Here is a 19,807-nt window from a genome sequence, read left to right on the forward strand (position 1 = left end):
AATTTATTATCAAATGGCTAACATACAGTGTGTAAAATATGCTCTTGGTTTTGGGGGTAGATTCCCGTGGTTCATCGTTTACACACAACACCCAGTGTTCATCCCAACAAGTTCCTTCCTCAATGCCCATCAGCCATTTCCCCCTCTCCCTCATCCCCCCCATCCACCCTCAGTTTGTTCTCTGTATTTAAGAGTCTCATGGTTTGCCTCCCTCCCTCCCTGTTTGTTAACTATTTTTTCCCCTTCCCCTCCCCCATGGTCTTCTGTTAAGTTTCTCAGGATCCACATATGAGTGAAAACATATGATATCTGTCTTTCTCTGACTGACTTATTTGACTTAGCATAATACTTTCCAGTTCCATCCATGTTGCTGCAAATGGCATGATTTCATTCTTTCTCATTGCCAAATAGTATTCCATTGTATATATAAACCACATCTTCTTTATCCATTCATCAGTTGATGGACATTTAGGCTCTTTCCATAATTTGGCTATTGTTGAAAGTGCTGCTATAAACACTGGGGTACATGTGCCCCTATGAATCAGCACTCCTGTATCCTTTGGATAAATTCCTAGTAGTGCTATTGCTAGGTTGGAGGGTAGTTAATATTTTTTGAGGAACCTCCACAGTGTTTTCCAGAGTGGCTGCACCAGTCATAACTTTACAGTTTTAACATAGACTATGGCACTTCAAAATAGATACTGAATAAAAAGACTGATAAGTAAATTATGTCAAATAAAGCATACATACTTAAAATGTGAAAGGATAATGAGGTATCCATAAAGAATGGAAAACTAAGAATCATATTTAAAGACTTTATCTTGTTTTAACCTCAGATATATTCAATAGAGCTGCGTAAATTAACTTAAACATCAGTAAAACTCCTTCTTACTTTTTTGATTAAATATACATTATTTTCTATCGAAATTGCTAAAATGAGATATATTTATGATACGCTTTATTTTAAAAAAGAGGATACATGTATGGAAATATATGATGGTATGCATAGAGGAAAGTATGAAATAGGAAGATAAGTCTACCTGGTTGCAACATAGGGATAATTAGGCCAATGTTATAGGTCTTATTCCTATGGGAGTTAATTTTACTCAATTATATAACCATAAAAATAACTTCCCCAAACAAAGGGGCCTTGTGACTACTATGATAACAGCCCATGTGGGTTATACCCACAATATTGGAGGAAAATAGTACCTGAAAGCACAAATACAGAGAACAGATGGGTAATATAATCATAATCTTTGGATATGAAAAAGAGCATATTCTCTAGATGTTGTGCTTACGTGCGTATAAACACATATATACACACACACTTCACAAATACATAGATAAGGATGTTCATATTTGAGGAATGCAGGGAGAAGTATAAAGGGAATGATGCAATCAGAAGCATAAATAGAAGGATTTAATGAGATGTACACATTTTAGAAGTGTAATGAAGTTTATGGACTAAAGAGTCTAAAAAGATGAGACAAACCGAAAGGAATTATGAATGAATTCAAGCAGCCACATTAATGGAAAAACCTACAGCAAATGCCAACACAGACCAATTCCCAGAAAGATACCTGCAGGTAAACAGGATCATCCTAGGTGAAGACCTTACTAGGTGGAGGTAGAAATGCGGTAGTAATTTGGATAATAAAAATATATCTTTCTCAAACTTTTTAAAATATAACTATCTCAATTCTTTGCTTTAATTTTATAAAGCTCAACCAGAAATTAGCAGAAAAACAGTGAAAACTACTGTTTAATTTTCTAATTAGGTAGGAAGCACAGGCCTGAAAGACCTGGGTGAGTGGAAAATATAAAACAAGTTACAACAAAATGCATAGGGATCCAGAGATTGTTAACGTGGATCAACAACTGCAGCTGAACCAAGGAATTCTAGCTTTGACTTCGTAATTTACAATGTGCTTATCCTAAGGCTATGATTTTAGAATTCCAACATGTAGAAGGAAGGGGAGAAAATCAGTTACTAAATTCCAAATATGACAGCTTAGTGAAAACTAGATGATTTATACATATTCTTTCCTTTAACAGGACATCACAATGACCTTATTGGGTGGATATTATTTCTATTTTTATGTAGGAGGGAAATAAGATTCTGAAAGGTTATATAGCTTGCCCAAGGTCTCTCAGCTACTTAAAAAGCAAAGCAAGTAGAGAGTATGTTTGATGGCAAAGCTACTTGCAGTATATCTTGCTTCCTTTTTCCTTATTTTCTGACAGCCTCTGAACTGTCAGGAGGAATTAATGAATTCCTAGCATGATGTCTGAACCACTTTGGTGAGAACCTCCTACTACTTGGAATTAGGGGCTTCTGAATTTCTTCAAGAGGGCAGTGAATTTCTGCGTTAGATCACTGCCTGAAGATATGCAGTTATCTAACTACTATGTTAGAGACAGGGGGCAGTCCCTCTGCTGTGGTCAGCATTATAAAAAAGATACTTTACTGTCTCAAACTAGTTCCAGCAGAAAAGCTTACAGGTTCCTTGACTAGAATTGCTTAAGTCCTTTATGGAAAAACAAAGAACCCAAGTCAGAGATGCTAAAATCTTTGGTAATGTAATTTTAAATAAGAATGCCTAGATAATGTAATCTAAAATAATGCTCCTAAGAAAGCAGAATTCTTTCTCTTGAAAGCTCAAGTTTTTCCATCATTAAGTGAAAGAGATTGGGAATTACAAGGAATGATGCCAGAATATTTAAATCTGCTTTACAGTAAGGGGCTGGTACTGTAGCAAATGTAAAGTTGTAATTTATTCACATCATTCCTTCTATTTTATTAAAAATGTTTTTTCTTACATGTCTATTTATTTTTGAGAGGGGGGCGCAGAGAGAGAAGGAGCACAGAATCTGGGGCAGAGAGAGAAGCACAGAATCTGAAGCAGGCTCTAGGTTCTGAGCTGTCAGCACAGAGCCTGATGCAGGGCTGGAATTCATGAACTGTGAGATCATGACCTGACCCAAAGTTGGATGCAAAACCGACTGAGCCACCCAAGTGCTCCAAACGCCGTGCATTTTACAAGCAAAGAGGATGAATCATATGTGGTAGTCTTACAAATACTATCATCCATTGTTACACCAGGTATGCCTCTCCCAAGAAACCAAAGGAAGGTATTTATAATCAGTGGAGCACTTGCTCTTTAAAGGCCTTGCTTGCAGATAGGAACTGAAAATAGTAGATATGTTAAAGAATAGGCCACAGACAACAGAAAATTCATCTGTAGTCCAAAAAGATTAAAACAAATGAACAATACTTTGCACATAAATGCACATGTAGGCACTTGTTTTAGAAGAATAATTTTCATATTGATTTGAGATGTAGTATGCTATAGTGGAATGAACAGCAGACTACGAGTCAAGAATCCTAGGTTACCCTAGGCTTCAAACATAACTATGTGTCCAACTTTAAGAACATTATTATACTTCTTTGGTCTTAATTTCCCTTATCTTTAAAGTAAGAGAGACTACTTGATTTCCAAATTACCTTCTTTCTATAACATTATAAGTATTTCATGTATTATACTCTAAAATTCCTTCATAGAGTTACCCTATGTCTTTGACCTTGACGGCAATCACTTCCAGCATTTCTGTATATGATTTATCCTTAGTTTTCTGGAATTATTGTTGAATCTTCTCAGACATAAAAAAAATTTTTTAGAGATGTTACAGTTTCAAATTGCTCCACAGATTCAATGGTTCTGAACATTTCTTAGGAATCATGGGCTCTCCTCTATGGGCTTCTATAATTGTAGGTGTCGGAGAATTTTCACAGGCAAGATATTCAGGATTTCAGAGAATTGTGGAGGCCTTTCAGTCTCCCCTGCCCTAGTCCCCATACTTTTCCTACTCAGTGATCAGTGGATGAAATTCAATAGTTAGAGGTGCATCTACCTGAAATAAAAATGAACTATGAAGGTTCTGGATAGAAGATCAAATCAGCTACAACATTCCCTTAGGTTCAAACCTAATCCAGAGCAAGGCCCTAACTCTTTTCACATCTGTAACACTGAGAGAGATGAGGAAGCTGCAGAAGGAAAGTTTAAGCTAGCAGAGGTCAGCTAATGAGGTTTAAAGAAAGAAGCCATCTCTACAACATGAAAGTGCAAGGTAAGGCAGCAAGTGCTGATGTAGAAGCTGCAGCAAGTTCTCCAGAAGACCTAGCTAAGATAATTCATGAAGGTGGCTGCACCTAACAACATATTTTCAATGTAGACTAAACAGCTTTCTATTGGAAGGAGATGCCATCTAGGACTTTCAGAGTTATAGAGGAGAGAGGTCAATGTCTGGCTTCAAAGTTTCAAAGGACAGGTCGACTCTTTTGTCAGGGAATAATGCAGCTGGTGACTTTAAGTTGAGGCCAATGCTCAGTAAGCATTGCAAAAATCCTAGGTCCGTTAAGAATTATGCTAAATCTACTCTGCCTGTGCTCTATTAATGGAACAACAAAGCCTGGATGACAGCACAGTGGTTTATAACATGGCATAATATGAATATTTTAAGCCCATTGTTATGAGCTACTGCTCAGAAAAAAAAGATTTCTTTCAAATATTACTGCTCACTGACAATGTACCTGGTCACCCAAGAGCTCTTATGGAGATGTATAATGAGATTAATGTTGTTTTAGGGACTGCTAACACAACATCCATTCTTCAGCCCATGGATCAAGGAGTAATTTTGATGTTCAAGTCTTATTATTTAAGAAATACATTTCATAAGGCTATAGCTGCCATAGATAATGATTCCTCTGATGGATCTGGGCAAAGTTAATTGAAAACCTTCTGGAAAGGATTCGTCATTCTTAATACCATTAATAACATTTGTGATTCATGGGAAAAGGTCAAAGTATTAACATTAACAGGAGTTTGGAAGAAGTTGATTCCAAACCTCACGGATGACTTTGAGGGGTTTGAGACTTCAGTGGAAGAAGTAACTGCAGATGTGGTGGAAAAGCAGAACTAGAATCAGAAGTGGAGTCTGGAAATGAGACTGATTTGTTGAGATCTTAAGATAAAACTTTAGGGCGCCTGGGTGGCGCAGTCGGTTAAGCGTCCGACTTCAGCCAGGTCACGATCTCGCGGTCCGTGAGTTCGAGCCCCGCGTCGGGCTCTGGGCTGATGGCTCAGAGCCTGGAGCCTGTTTCCGATTCTGTGTCTCCCTCTCTCTCTGCCCCTCCCCCGTTCATGCTCTGTCTCTCTCTGTCCCAAAAATAAATAAACGTTGAAAAAAAAAAAAGATAAAACTTTAACTGATGAGGAATGCTTCTTATGCATGAGCAAAGAAAGTGCTTTTTTGAGATGGAGTCTACTCCTGGTGAAGATGCTGTGAATGTTGTTGAAATGACAACAAAAGATTTAGAATATTACCTAAACTTAGTTGATAAAGCAGTGCAACATTTGAGAGGATTGACTCTAGTTTTGAAAGAAATTCTACTGTGGGGAAAAATGCTATCAAAGAGCATCATATGCTACAGCCAAATTGTTCATGAAAGGAAGAATCCATTGATGCAAAAAACTTCATTGTTGTCTTATTTTAAGAAATTGCCACAGCCACCATAACCTTCAGCAACCACCATCCTGATCAGTCAGTAGCCATCAACATCAAGATGAGACCCTCTACCAGCAAAAAGATTATGACTTGCTGAAAGCTCAGATGATGATTAGCATACTTCAGCAGTATTTTTTTTAAATTGAGAGAGAGAGAAAGTTGATTTTAAATTGAGAGAGAGAGAACATGAGCAGGGGAGAGGGGTAGAAGGAGAAATGGGCAGAGAGAGAGATAGAGACAGAGATAGAGATAGATAGAGAGAATCTTATGTGGGGTTCAGTCCCATGACCCTAGGATCATGACATGAACAGAATCAAGAGTTGGACACTCAAAGGACTGAGACATCCAGGCACCCCAGCAGTATTAACATTTTTTTTTAATGTTTATTTATTTATGAGAGAGAGAGAGACAGAGCGTGAGCAGGGGAGAGGAAGAGAGAGAGAGAGAGAGAGAGAGAGAGAGAGAGAGAGAGAGAGAATCTGAAGCAGGCTCCAGGCTCTGAGCTGTCAGCACAGAGCCCAATGTGGGGCTCGAAGTTGTGAACTGCGAGATCATGACCTGAGATGAAGTCAAATGCTTAATCAACTGAGACACCCAGGTGCCCCCCAAGCAGTATTTTTTATTTAAGGTATGCACATTCCTCCAAAATGGATGAAATACCTAAATGTGAGATGGGAAACAATCAAAATCCTAGAGGAGAACACAGACAACAACCTCTTTGACATTGGCTGTAACAACTTCTTACTAGACATGTTTCTGGAGGCAAGGGAAACAAAAGCAAACATGAACTATTGGGACTTCATCAAGATAAAAAGTTTTGCACAGCGAAGGAAATAATCAAGAAAACTAAAAGGCAACCAACTGAATGGGAGAAGATATTTGCAAATGATAGATCTGATGAAGGGTAACTATCCAGTATTTATAAAGAACTTATCAAACCGAACACCCAAGAAACAAATAATCCAGTTAAGAAATGGGAAGAAGATATGAATAGACATTTTTCCAAAGAAGACATACCAATGGCTAACGGACACATGAAAAAATGCTCAATATCACTCATCATCAGGGAAATACAAATCAAGACCATGATAAGACACCAACTTACACCTGTCAGAATGTCTAAAATTAACAACACAGGAAACAACAGATGTTGGCAAGGATGTGGAGAAAGGGGAACCCTCTTACACTGTTGGTAGGAATGCAAAGTGATGCAACCACTTTGGAAAACAGCATGGAGGTTCCTCAAAAAGTTAAAAATAGGGGGCGCCTGGGTGGCTCAGTTGGTTAAGTTTCCAACTCTTGATTTCGGCTCAGGTCATGATCTTATGGTTCATGGGTTCAAGCCCTGTGTTGTGCTTTGTGCTGAGAGTGCGGAGCCTGCTTGGAATCTTCTCTCTTCTTCTCTCTCTGCCCCTTCGCTGCTCATGCTCTCTATCACAATAAATAAATAAACTTCAAAAAAAGGTCAAAAATAGAACTACCCAATGACACAGAAATTGCACTACTAGGTATTTACCCAAAGGATATAAATATACTGATTCGAAGGAGCACATGTACCCTGATGTTTATAGCAGCATTATCAATAATAGCCAAATTGTGGAAACACACACACAGAGGAATATTACTCAGCCATCAAAAAGAATGAAATCTTGCCATTTGCAATGATGTGCATGGAGATACAATGTATTATGTTAAGTGAAATAAGTAAGTCAGAAAATGACAAATACCATATGATTTCATTCATATGTGGAATTTAAAAAACAAAACAGATGAACATAGGGCAGCGGGAAAAGAGAGAGGGAGGCAAACCATAAAAGACTCTTAACTACAGATAAGAAATTGAGGGTTTCTTGAGGGAAGGTAGGCGGGGGTATGGGCTAGATGGGTGATGGATATCAAGGAGGGCACTGGTTGAGATGAGCACTGGGTATTATATGTAAGTGACAAATCACCAAACTGTACTCCTGAAACAAGTATTATACTATATGTTAACTAAATTTTAAATAAAAATAAAAAAATGCAAGTACATTTGACATGCTATTGCACATTTAACAGAATTCATATAGCATAGACAATTTTTTATATACAATGGAAAATTGAAAAATTCATTTTACTTTCTTGCTTTATTACAATATTCACTTTATTTTGTAGTGGTCTGGAACACCTGCAATATCTCTGAGGTATGTCTGTACTTTAGCATCAAATTGGAGAATGGATTGGAAGGATGCTAACTGGGTTAGGTGAATCAATTACAATAACCTTGGATGTTAATAATAAAGACCTAATCTAAATCAACAGCAGTGGGGATGGAGAACAAGGGATGGATTCCAGAGGATGTAGAAGAAACATGTGGGGGTAAAGAAAATAAGTTTAGTATTGGTCATATTATATTTATGAGCAGCAGGTATTCATTTGATGTACGAGTCTGGAGTTCAGGCAAGCTCTGGGAAGTGATCTAGACCTAGAAACCACATAATATGTGACACTCATTGGGTTATCCTAGGTAAATGTGTAAGATCTGAAAAGGGTCAAAGACAAAAACTCCAAAGAACGTTTATATTTAAGGAATTGAAAAGGGAAGGCAAGCCTGTAAGAGCCAATAAAAGAGGCAAGTACCACATTATTTATCTGTCTCTCTCCTATACTACAGTGAGATCCATGGGGCAGGAGTTTTGTTTTATTTATCTTTGTATATCCAGGACCTAACATAGTACCTGATGTTTAGCAGATGTTTAGTAAATATATGTTGAACAAACTGAATATGTTTCTATATATAGTATTGTTGTTTAAACACCTAACTAAAATGCCTAGGAGGTTTAATTACAATGCTCTTTTGCATTAAAAATTGAGTTTGATCCAACTCAAAGGCTGAATGCAAACCTCACTATTATTTTTTATCATCATGGTTGGAAACACTTGACAAGGAAGTTAACCATCCATGAAGAGTCTGCTTCCTTATGAGTGACAACTGATTTAATGTATAAATGAAGAGGAAACAAGCACATGAAGGGAAAGAGAATCCATGCAACAGCATTTTTTTTCCTAAAAGAAAAATAAAAATGGGTCATTTTCAGTTCTGTTTTCTCCTTAGAATGACTAGAATTTGTTTAAATGTAACTTGGCATACACAGTGAGATTATCCTAAGGAGTGATGTTAAGGGAAACTTTCCTAAAATTATAACAAGCCAGTGATGGTTAACTTATTTTTATAATAGGTAAAGTATTAAACTTTTTTCCAGCTTAAGTTTATATTTACATTTTCTGAAAATGTCTTGATGTTGATATAAAAATATCTGAATATTTTGCTTTTAATAATATAAAGAAACCTATTTCACTAAAATTGATTTCTGAAATCATAGAGCTAGTTGTTAATTTTGCACTCTAGACAGTTTTTAAGTCTTTACTTCCTTTAATGAGTAAAACAGAAATAAAAGAAAAGGTCTCAGCCTGATGATATACACATATTTAAAAGAATGAAAGTCAAAGATTATAACTATATAAAAACAACTTTTGTTGAAGTAGGGTCAAGGACCAAGGAGACAGAATTGGGCACTTAGTATTTCACTAGTTTTAAGCCTTTTTCCTCAAGTTTTTATTTAAATTCTAGTTAGTTAAAATATACGGTAAAATTGATTTCAAGTGTAGAATTTAGTGATTCATCACTTACATATAACACCCAATGCTCATCACAAGTGCCTTCCTTAATATCCCTCACCCATTTGGCCCATTCCCCCATCCACCTCTTTCCATCAACCCTCAGTTTGTTCTCTATAGTTAAGAGTCTCTTATGGTTTGCCTCCTTATCTCTCTTTCTCTCTCTCTTTTCCTTCCCCTATGTTCACCTGTTTCGTTTCTTATCTGGTTGGCTCAGCTGAAAGAGCATGTGACTCTTGATCTCAGGGTCATGAGTTTGAGCCCCACGTGTGGTGTAGAGATTACTGAAAAAAAAAAAAAAACCTGACCGTTCTTTTTATTAAATTTTTTTTAATGTTTATTTATTTTTGAGAGAGAGAGTGAGACAGATCATGAGCGGGGGAGGGCCAGAGAGAGAGGGAAACACAGGATCTGAAGCAGGCTCCAGGCTCTGAGCTGTCAGCACAGAGCCTGATGTGGGGCTCGAACCACAAACTGTGAAATCATGACCTGAGCCGAAGTCAGACGCTTAACCGATTGAGCCACCCAGGCGTCCTGAAAAGCTGACCTTTTTAAAAAAAGTTTATTTATTGAAGTACTCTACACCCCACATGGGGTTTGAACTAATGACCCCGGGATCAAGAGTCACATGCTCTCCCAAGTGAGGTAGGTGCTCCACAGACCTTTTAATTTAAACAGAATTTTTTATGTTTTCTATCATTTTTTATATTTTAATACTGAAAGAAGAGCACTATCATGTAGTAAAAAGATGAATTTAAGTCTTGAACTTTAGTCCTATTCCTTTTCTGCTGGTCTGAATCTGAGTGTCCTTGCAGAAAAATTATGGTGTTTGTATAGATGCTCTCTAATGTTCATTGAAGTTTGAATATTTTATGATCTATGAATGAAGTCCTTTATTTGTAAAATCAATCCTTTTGTGTTTATCTGCATAACAAAAACAATTAAGAAACTGTATTTTATTCAAATTGCACTAAAACTTCTATCTGAATATTTAGAAAGGGAAATGGTTGATTAAAAACTGAAAACACTGGGGAATACTACCTTTTTGTTGTCTTTTCACAGGCTGGTCTCTATGTGCTATTAAACTAAGAGCTTATATGCTCTCATTGAAAATGAGAAGATGGATGAAGCAGAAAAACTGAGGTCAGACTGGTTGTTCAGTGATCCATGAATAAATTAATATATTTTTTATATTTTACATTTAAAAAGATGTTTTCCACAAAAGAAAACATGGTTAGGAGACACATTTATTATCTCTCATTTCTGACAGAAGGACATCAGGCAGACTCAGAGTTAACTATTTTCCTCACTCAGTGCTGATAACTGTTTCTTTAATTTAGAGTATTGGTATTTTGACAAACAGCGTAAACATAGTTGATTGTTTTCCTTCATTTTTAATGAAAAGGAAGTTTTATGGGTGGTTTACTCTGTATACCATTAATATTGATCTTAGAGTTGACGAGAAATAAGAAGCAAAAAAGCAAAAAGAATGATGATAGTAATTGTGATAATGGTTAATAACCTTTCTCTTTCAGGAAAACCATGTATTAACATTATATGAATCTTACTTGGAAAAAAATGAAAAGAAAAGGCAATGGGCAAATATAACAGTACCTCGGTAGTTGATGATTTCTGTCCCAAGCACCGGAGTCATCTCCAGGACTGTGATGAAGGCTTTGTCCATAGATGTTAGAGGAAAAGGAGACATGCGGTGTCTTCTAGCCACCTTGGTGATATCGACAGCACTGTGACCTAAACAGGAAGATAATTAACTAAGACTATGATGCTGAAACACTGATTAAAAAGTGGAAATGTCTTATAAGTATCATCAGTTCTCATTTTCATGTCTGTAAATGAAGATTACAAGGTGAGAAATTTTCTCCTGCTTCCAAAATATAGCCTGCTTTGGTGGAACATTAAATCAAGTCAGCAATGTTACATTATTTGTCAAAACTTGGTGAAATTTAATGATGTTACTGCATAATCCTTTTGAGTGCTTACTATGCATTGTGGCACTGTTCTAATTAATCTTCACAACAATCTTATGGGGAGCCATTATTATCTTTATTTACAGATGAGGATAAAGAGGTTTACATATCTTGGCCTAAATCACAGACCTAGCAATAAGCAGAGTCAGAATTCAAACCCAGGAAGTCTGGCTTCAGAGTCTATGTCCTTAACCACACACCAAACACTGAATTAATTAATGAGCTAGTTAGTAAAATGAAATACTCAAACTCAAATTTATTTAGGATTTCATAGGAAATTTTCTATTTTCAGAAAAGTCACAGAAAAAGATTATTTTTTAGCTACTCACTCCTTATTCACTCCCCTTCATGGCATTAATATCACCTACACACTAAAACTCCTCATTTATATCTCCAATCCTAACCTCTACCTTCAACTCTAGATTTATATGTCATCCAAACAGCTGGTGGATAAGAGTGTAAATCATCCAACATGCACTTGGATGTGTAACAGGCAATTCAAAGCTAACATGTCCAAAATGAAACTCTTGATTACCCACCCTTCTATTTTATCCTTACAATGTCTTATTCTCTTGCTATTTCCATCTCAGAAAATAGCAACTCCATTCTTCCAGTTACTAATCCCAAACCTTTTCATCAGAACCAAATCTAAACTACTGTTGAAATATATCTAGAATCTGACCATTACTTACCATCGCCATAATTACTACAATAGTTGAAACCATCACTTATTTCCTGGGAAATTGAATAGCCCCCTAACTGGCCTCCCTGCTTCTATCCTTGTTCCACTATAATGTATTCTCCACACAGTAGTTATAGTGAGCCTTTTACATTTTAAATTGGATGGTGCTAATCTCTGCTCATAACTCTCCAACGACTTTCCATTTCACTCAGAATAAAATCTTTGCTATGGCCTATGGAGCCCAACATATTATGGCCTCCACTGTCTTCAACTCCTGTCATTTCCTCTCTTGATCACTGTGCTGTAGCCATAGTGATTCCTTGCTTGTCCTTGAGAATGTAAAATACATCTTTCCTCAGGGTCTTTGCACTTGCTGTTTTGTCTACTTGGACATTCTTCCGCAGATATTATGGCTCCATCCATCCTTTGTTTATTTCAGGTCATCAGAGAGGCCTCTGTGAAATGCCCTATATAGAATATTACCTACCATCACTTTCTATTCTTTTTACCCCACTTTACTTTTCCTCGTGTGTGTGTATATACACACATATATATATTCATATCCACATATCTATAATTTGTATCATATATACACTTATATTTATTTTTTTAATATATATATGTATATACACACATATATATATTAAATATATATATAAATATATATATATATTTAATATATATATGTATATACACACATATATATTTTTAATATATATATATGTATATACACACATATATATATTCATATCCACATATCTATAATTTGTATCATATATACACTTATATTTATTTTTTTATAGCTTTATCTATGTAGAACGTAAGCTCCATTGCCTTTTTTGTTAACTGTTATCTCCAATATCTAGAAGAGTATTTGGGACATACTCAACAATAAAAATAAATATTTGTTAAATCAATGAATCATTTAATGACAAAAAGGGACTTCTTAGATCACTATATCTTCATGCATAAATAGCTTGGCCTTTCTTTAGAACCCTAACGGTATATAGCCCAGACGGTAAACAGAAAAAGAGTAGCTACAAACACAGTTGCTTGGCTATCCTGTCTGCTATCTACAACTCCATTCTTCCTTAGCCACTCTGCAGCTGAGAGTGACCATATGACATAATTCTGGTCAGTAAGATGTTGAAAGCTGGGGGCAGGCTTCCTATGGTGAATAAAAAGATAAAGAGACAAAGCTTTAAGAGGAGAAAGCTTTTGCCCTTCTTTCTTCTTTCTGCTTGGAACATGGCCAGATACCGGGACTTGGCATAGCCATTTTTTAACCATGAGGATGGAAACGCACACAGTAAGAATGGAAACCTGAGAAGAAAAAAGAGCCTGCATCTCTGATGACAATATTGAGCTGCTGAACAAGCCCTGAACTATCTGCCTTCAGGCTTTTGATATTCAAGACAAATAAGCTTTTATTTCTTTAATCTACTTTATAATGACTGTATATATTCCTTAGTAGTAAGTTTCTACTCATTGTAATTTATTAAGTTTAATACTCCTACCCCAACCCCAGAAGCTGCTTCAGACGTCTTCACTGAATTAACTTAAAGGCACTGCCTCAAAGAGTTTCCATTCTAAGATATGATATTGTACAAGTACTCAAAGAAAAAGACCTATATAGATGCTTATACTTATGACATTTCTCTCCCATGGGTAATCATAAAATTACAAAATTTTCAAAGCTTGAAGGACCTTAGAGATTTAGTGCTAAACACGAATAACATTGTCTACTCAAAATTTAAGTAGGTGAACACTAACAAAGGATAATGTATGATATGATTTATCATTTACTTACAACAGAAACAAATTTATTACTCATTTTCACTGAAGTCTCAACCTTGCAATTACATATCATAAAAGCATATTGTCACAACCAGTGTAATTGGAGAAGAGGACAGAGCTAGGTGTTTCTGTTTTTTATTCAGGTTTATAGGTCTCAAGTCTGATATTTTCTAAAATATATTTTACTTTCTATACGGTGCAAATTGTGTCTAACCTTATAAAAGTTATCCTCTTAAAATGTTTAGTTTCTGAGGAGAAAACTGTACTTTTTAACTGTACAGTTTATTTCTTGCATATGCTTTGTAATAGAATTTTTCTTATTAGAAAGTTAGTTTGATTATCAGTGATATACACACCCATTCAACAAATATTTATTGAATGCATTTTATGAGCCAGGTATGTTAGGGAATTGGGATACATAGAGTGGCATATACTCTGCCATGAGGAACATTATAGCTCAGCAGGATTGGTAGTTTTCTGTCTCTCTTTAATTGAAAATGGCAGTGTAGATATCTACCAGCCTAAAAAATCTTTCCCAAAATCTTTAAAATAATGTTGTATCTTATTTGTATATTTTTTAAGGGTACCTATCACTCTCCATCTTATATTAGGGACATTTAAACATTTGTCTTAGTTACATTAGTCAATTGTAAACTCCTTGAAGGTATACCCTGTATGTTACTAAATTTGTGGTTTGTTTCCATTTTTTAAAGAAACATAATTTTAACTATTTTCTGATGTTGACAGCAGTGACTTGCAAGAAACTTCAAAGTGAAAGCTTCAGAAAATTTAAGAATAGTTATCTCTGACTTCTCTTATTTTGCAAGTTACAATCCCAAAGCACTTATATTTGTCCTGGGCCATTGAAGAACTAAATCACACAGGAAAAAGAATCAAGAACTGCTTTCCTCCACATTCTAATACTCTTCTTGATTCTGAGCCCAGCACAGAAATCTGATGGAAGAAAAAAAAGTATGTACTTTTATCTCTTGAAGGCCAGATGGGTTATATAGTCTGGTAGCGAAATTTCATTGAATGGTCCATAAAATCCAGTTCGGCAGAAGTAGGAAAGGAAGGAAAGAATAATTTTTTTGTTAAAGTAAGAAGGTTATAATAAAAGGCAGCTTGAATTTTGGATAAAGAAAATATCCAAAAATTGAGAGAAAATTTGGATAGAGTTTTTCCTATAAAACAAAAATAAAATATTTCATAGCCACAAATATATTCTGATAGCTACATTACAAATAAATACCAGTGGTCACAAAGAGAATCTGTGAGGGCATCAGCTCCATTCAACTCATGTATGCTACAAAACTAACATGCAAAAATACGTGTCCTATAGAGAAGATTATAGTGTTCAAGGGAATATCTATTTAACTTATAAATGTATGGTTATCACTGATAATTGGTAGGCAGCATGGCTATTTTGACAAAAATAAACTACTAAGTGCTGTAGGATATGGGATCTTTATATGGGAGTGGGGCAAGGATAGGGAAATGAAATCTAGACATCCCCTCCACTAGTAGCTGTCTGAACTGAGCAGAGAATAACAGGTTGAATTACTATAACATCTAAATTGATAGCATTCTTCTGCAATGGGCTTAATTTTCTCAAGTAGACTTATAAGATTAAAGCAATTCTAAATTGGCAAAGATTGACCACCTTGAGGTTTCCCTTATAAATCTAGGTTTCTATAAGTGAAACTTAACTCGTCTCTCTTATATTTTCTAGTGCGTAAGTCCAGTCATGGGGTTGACTTTGAAAGTAAAAGTCCTCAAAATGTTACTGGGATTTCCTGTCTTCTATGCAGCAAGACTACATAACACAGACAGTGTAAAAACAGTATGGGTTCATTCAGGATTGCCATCATCAAAGATATGTTTAAATACTAATTGCAATGTCTATGATGTATGAGGTCTTCAAAATGGCACAGAAAGTACAAATGGATTCCTTTCTACTGAGTAGAGTAACTCAAGATCTTTGTCATGTAGCAGTAACCGTTTTCTTATAGCATGGCTATCTTGAAATGAAGCTATACCAATTTTATACCAATGAAATTATTTTTCCCACTTCAAATGCATTATTTTTAATGTGACAATTCTTAATATACAATGTTTCATCCTGGTTTGAAAATACTTCTTTAAATTAGAAGTAAATGATGAAAAGATGTTTTCAAATGATAGAATATAACAGAAAAAAGGTATTTATGAAGGTTCTTCTTGATTAAATTAAAATCTTCAAGAGGAAACTTTATCCCTCAAGACAAAAATAAAAGAGTTCCCCAAACTGCCTAAAGTATAAATCATTATTCATTCTTTGGATATACAGAAAATCTCAAGGAATAGATTTGTTCTGCCCTATTAATAACACTGCCTTTATTTATCATAGTACTTGCAGCTTGAATTCATTATTTTTCTACTTTCTGGAGCTTTCAGAGAAGCAAACCACCTAAAATAATAAATATCTTTCCTAGGAAACCTAAAGAGTGAAAATGATAGTTTGTTCAGGTTAAATAGCTAGGACCTTTGGTAATTTGAGGAATTTGAGGTTTAGATATGTAAGCATTTACTCTTTCATATCTCTCTCTCTCTCAAATTAACAGAGATCAAGTTCAAAGCCCAAGGAAGCACTGGCGATGGTAGAGTTCATAGGCTTAAAATGATATAGCATTTTGTATATCTGAAAATAATCTCTCATACTTTTTTCAACTTAATAGTCTTAAACATCTTTCTACTTATTTATCCAAGATAATGAGCCTCATAGCATTTCTGACAAAATCTAGAAAACATGGCTGAAAGGATTGTGTTATTTTCTAGGGCAATATAAGAAATATTAAAAGAAAATACTCCTGGGATTTCTATGCATCAAGATTATAAAACAGGGAAATGTTTGCTCTTTAATCTCTATCTATGGTTCACTATCACCCACAGGATAAAATCAAATTCCTTAGAATAGTATACAAAGTGCTTCCTGGCTTCCTTTTCAGTCTCATCATTCATTCACTAGTTCATTAGGAAATTGATGATATTGCAGATATTGGAATATACCATACTATTTCATATTTTCCTGCCTTAGCATATGATGTTCGTTCTGCCTAGAATGCATTTTCTCTTATCTTGTTTTCCTAAGAAATTATTATTCTTCCTTCACAACTCTCTTCAGTAAGGAAGTAGTCAAACAATGATGAAACATGTCAAAAGGATCTTGCAGTCAACTGGAAGAGACTCTCTTTGGCCAAAACTGGGACAATTTAAGCATCAAAGTAGATTAGGATAGTAACAGATTACATAACCCCTTTAATAAAATAAAAATAAGATTCTATGAACAAACACTAATATAAATAAAGAAATAATGAAATAAAATTCTTTCTTACAACAGAATGCCAACTGATAAATGAAGAAATTTTGGAATTAGAAAGTCAACACTTGGCAACTATCATAGCAAGAATTGGTTCAGGTTAAAATCATCAACGGATAGTAAAACTGAAGGTAAAAATCTGAAGAAAAACAATGAATTTATATAGTTTCACTATATAACCCCACAAGAGTCTACTAACTACAAAGTAAAATAGTAGTTTTGTAGTGGAAAAACCTGGAAGACAGCATCTTAACCAGGTGATCAAAATTAATATTACCAGTAATGGAACAAAATGATATCATGAACCTCTTGATATGGTGCATGGAGAAGGGTACAACATCACATGTAAGCTATTTCTTTTTTTTTTTTTTTCAACGTTTATTTATTTTTGGGACAGAGAGAGACAGAGCATGAACGGGGGAGGGGCAGAGAGAGAGGGAGACACAGAATCGGAAACAGGCTCCAGGCTCTGAGCCATCAGCCCAGAGCCCGACGCGGGGCTCGAACTCCCGGACCGCGAGATCGTGACCTGGCTGAAGTCGGACGCTTAACCGACTGCGCCACCCAGGCGCCCCCACATATAAGCTATTTCTATCAAAAATGCTTAATCTGAATCAGACCATCAAGAAACATCCAAAAAGTCTAAATTTGAGGAACATTTTACAAAATAATGACCTATACTCTTGAAAAATGTTAAGGTCATGGAAAAAAAAAAAAAAAAAAAAGAGGAATTGCTCCAGATAAAGGAGCCTAAAGGCACATAGTAGCTAAAAGTAATGCATGATTCTGGATTGGATCCCAGATCAGAAGAAGAAAATGTTTTTTTCCTTTTGCTATCAAGAACATTATTAGAAAAATTTGCAAAATGTAATTTGAATAAGATTACATAACAGCATTGTGGCAAGGTTCATTTCCTGATTTTGATAATTGCACTGTGGTTATGTAAGAGAATTTTTTTTCTTTCTTTTCTCCTTTTTTAATTTATAAAGGAAATATATATTTGAAGTATTAGGGATAAAGAGGCATCATGCTTGTAATTTACTCACAAGCAATTCCAGAAAAAAAAATTAATATATAGAGAGAAATGATAAAGCAAATGTGGCAAAATGCTAACATTGGGAGACTTTGGGTGAAAGATATACAAGAATTCTTTGTACTATTTTGGCAACTTTTCTGAAGTTTGAAATTATTTCAAAAAAAAAAAAACTTTTTCAATAGTCTCTCCTTTGTGAAGCAACACATAACCATTCCATGTTTTCTTCCTGCACTGAGGCACTATTAAATGCTCTTAGGATTCTCATTACCTACTATATTAACTACATATCTCACAGTAATTATACTTATTTATATACAAGTCTATTTTCTTAACTAGATTTTCAGCTCTTTGAGAAAGGTAAACGTGTCTTAATGTCAAAGCTCAAGGATGCTGTGCACACAGTGGTCACGTAGAACATTTTTGTTGAACGAGTTCCTAAAGGCTTGATTTTAATCACTAGACTATACAGCTTGACAAAGAATATGGGCTGAAAGATAAACACTACATGTAATTTCAAACATTATTCTGGTCAGTAGTTTCAATGTTCTGTTTACTAGAATTGTCTATTTAAAAAAATGATTGCAGGGGCACCGGGGTGGCTTAGTTGGTTAAGCATCTGACTTTTGGTTTCATCTCAGGTCATGATCTCACGGTTTTGTGGGTTTAAGCTCCATATCAGGCTCTATGCTGGCAGTGCGGAGCTTGCTTGGGATTCTCTCTCTCTCCATCTCTCTCTGCCCCTCCCTCATTTGTGCTATCTCTGTCTTTCTCAAATAAATAAATAAACTTAAAAAAATGGTTGCAAACATTAAAAAATGTTTTTTTAAGTTTGAGAGAGAGAGAGAGAGAGAGAGAGAGAGAGAGAATACATGCATATGCGCTGGGGAGAGGAGAGAGAGAGAGAGAGAGACAAGAGAATCCCAAGCAGGCTCTGTGCTCTCAGTGCAGAGGACACCCACATGGGGCTTGATATCACGAACTGTGAGATCATGACCTGAGTAAAAATCAAGAGTCTGACGCTTAACCAACTGAGTTACCCAGGCACCCCCACACATTTTTTAATAATAAGCTGAAACTGGGTTTTTCTTCTCTTTACCTTTTTGTTTAAAAGTGGTAAAAGGCTCAATACTGTAGGGAAATGAAAAAGGAGAATAAAAAAATATTTTACCTGTGGTCAAGTAGTCAGGGAAATGGAAAATTAGCTTTGTTCAGTGTACTACCTAAATAATTAACCCTTATAGGTTATTTTTAGATCAGGAGGTTTATCTATGGAAAAATTATAAGGCCAAAAGGAGGAAAAATAATTATTTCCCATGATCAGGTATAAACTGTCTTTATAGCTGTCTTCCTTTGGCTCTTTTTTTTTTTAATTTGTCACATACAAATAAGTTAAATAGATATTAAAAGCAAACAGATAAACTTAGCTGAATGTACAGGCAAAAAAGAGATGAAATGAAAAAAATGGTATTAGAAGATATAATGATAAAATAGATTAGCTAAAGCAACATGAAAAAAGAATAAAATCATTTTTAAAAAACTATAAGTATGAGTCAAGTGTTAACACACCCAACAAAGGCAAGTAAAGTCTTTTTTTTTTTTTTTTCAACATTTATTTATTTTTGGGACAGAGAGAGACAGAGCATGAACGGGGGAGGGGCAGAGAGAGAGGGAGACACAGAATCAGAAACAGGCTCCAGGCTCTGAGCCATCAGCCCAGAGCCTGA

General features: G+C 35.4%; 1 protein-coding gene across 8 annotated transcripts in view; it reads right to left on the reverse strand.

Moving 5' to 3' along the window:
- The window catches only part of GPHN (gephyrin), a 622,612-nt gene that overhangs the window by 101,152 nt on the left and 501,653 nt on the right, over positions 1-19,807 (reverse strand). For all 8 annotated transcript variants that reach the window (XM_047079492.1, XM_047079490.1, XM_047079491.1 and 5 more), the window contains one exon: positions 10,837-10,974. In XM_047079492.1, the coding sequence (XP_046935448.1) occupies positions 10,837-10,974 (138 nt within the window). The remainder of the gene's footprint in view (positions 1-10,836; positions 10,975-19,807) is intronic.

Source organism: Lynx rufus, unplaced genomic scaffold (genome assembly GCF_022079265.1).
Source record: "Lynx rufus isolate CCGP_SWC_20201006 ecotype Redwood Valley unplaced genomic scaffold, mLynRuf1.p SCAF_17, whole genome shotgun sequence".
Taxonomy (NCBI): domain Eukaryota; kingdom Metazoa; phylum Chordata; class Mammalia; order Carnivora; family Felidae; genus Lynx; species Lynx rufus.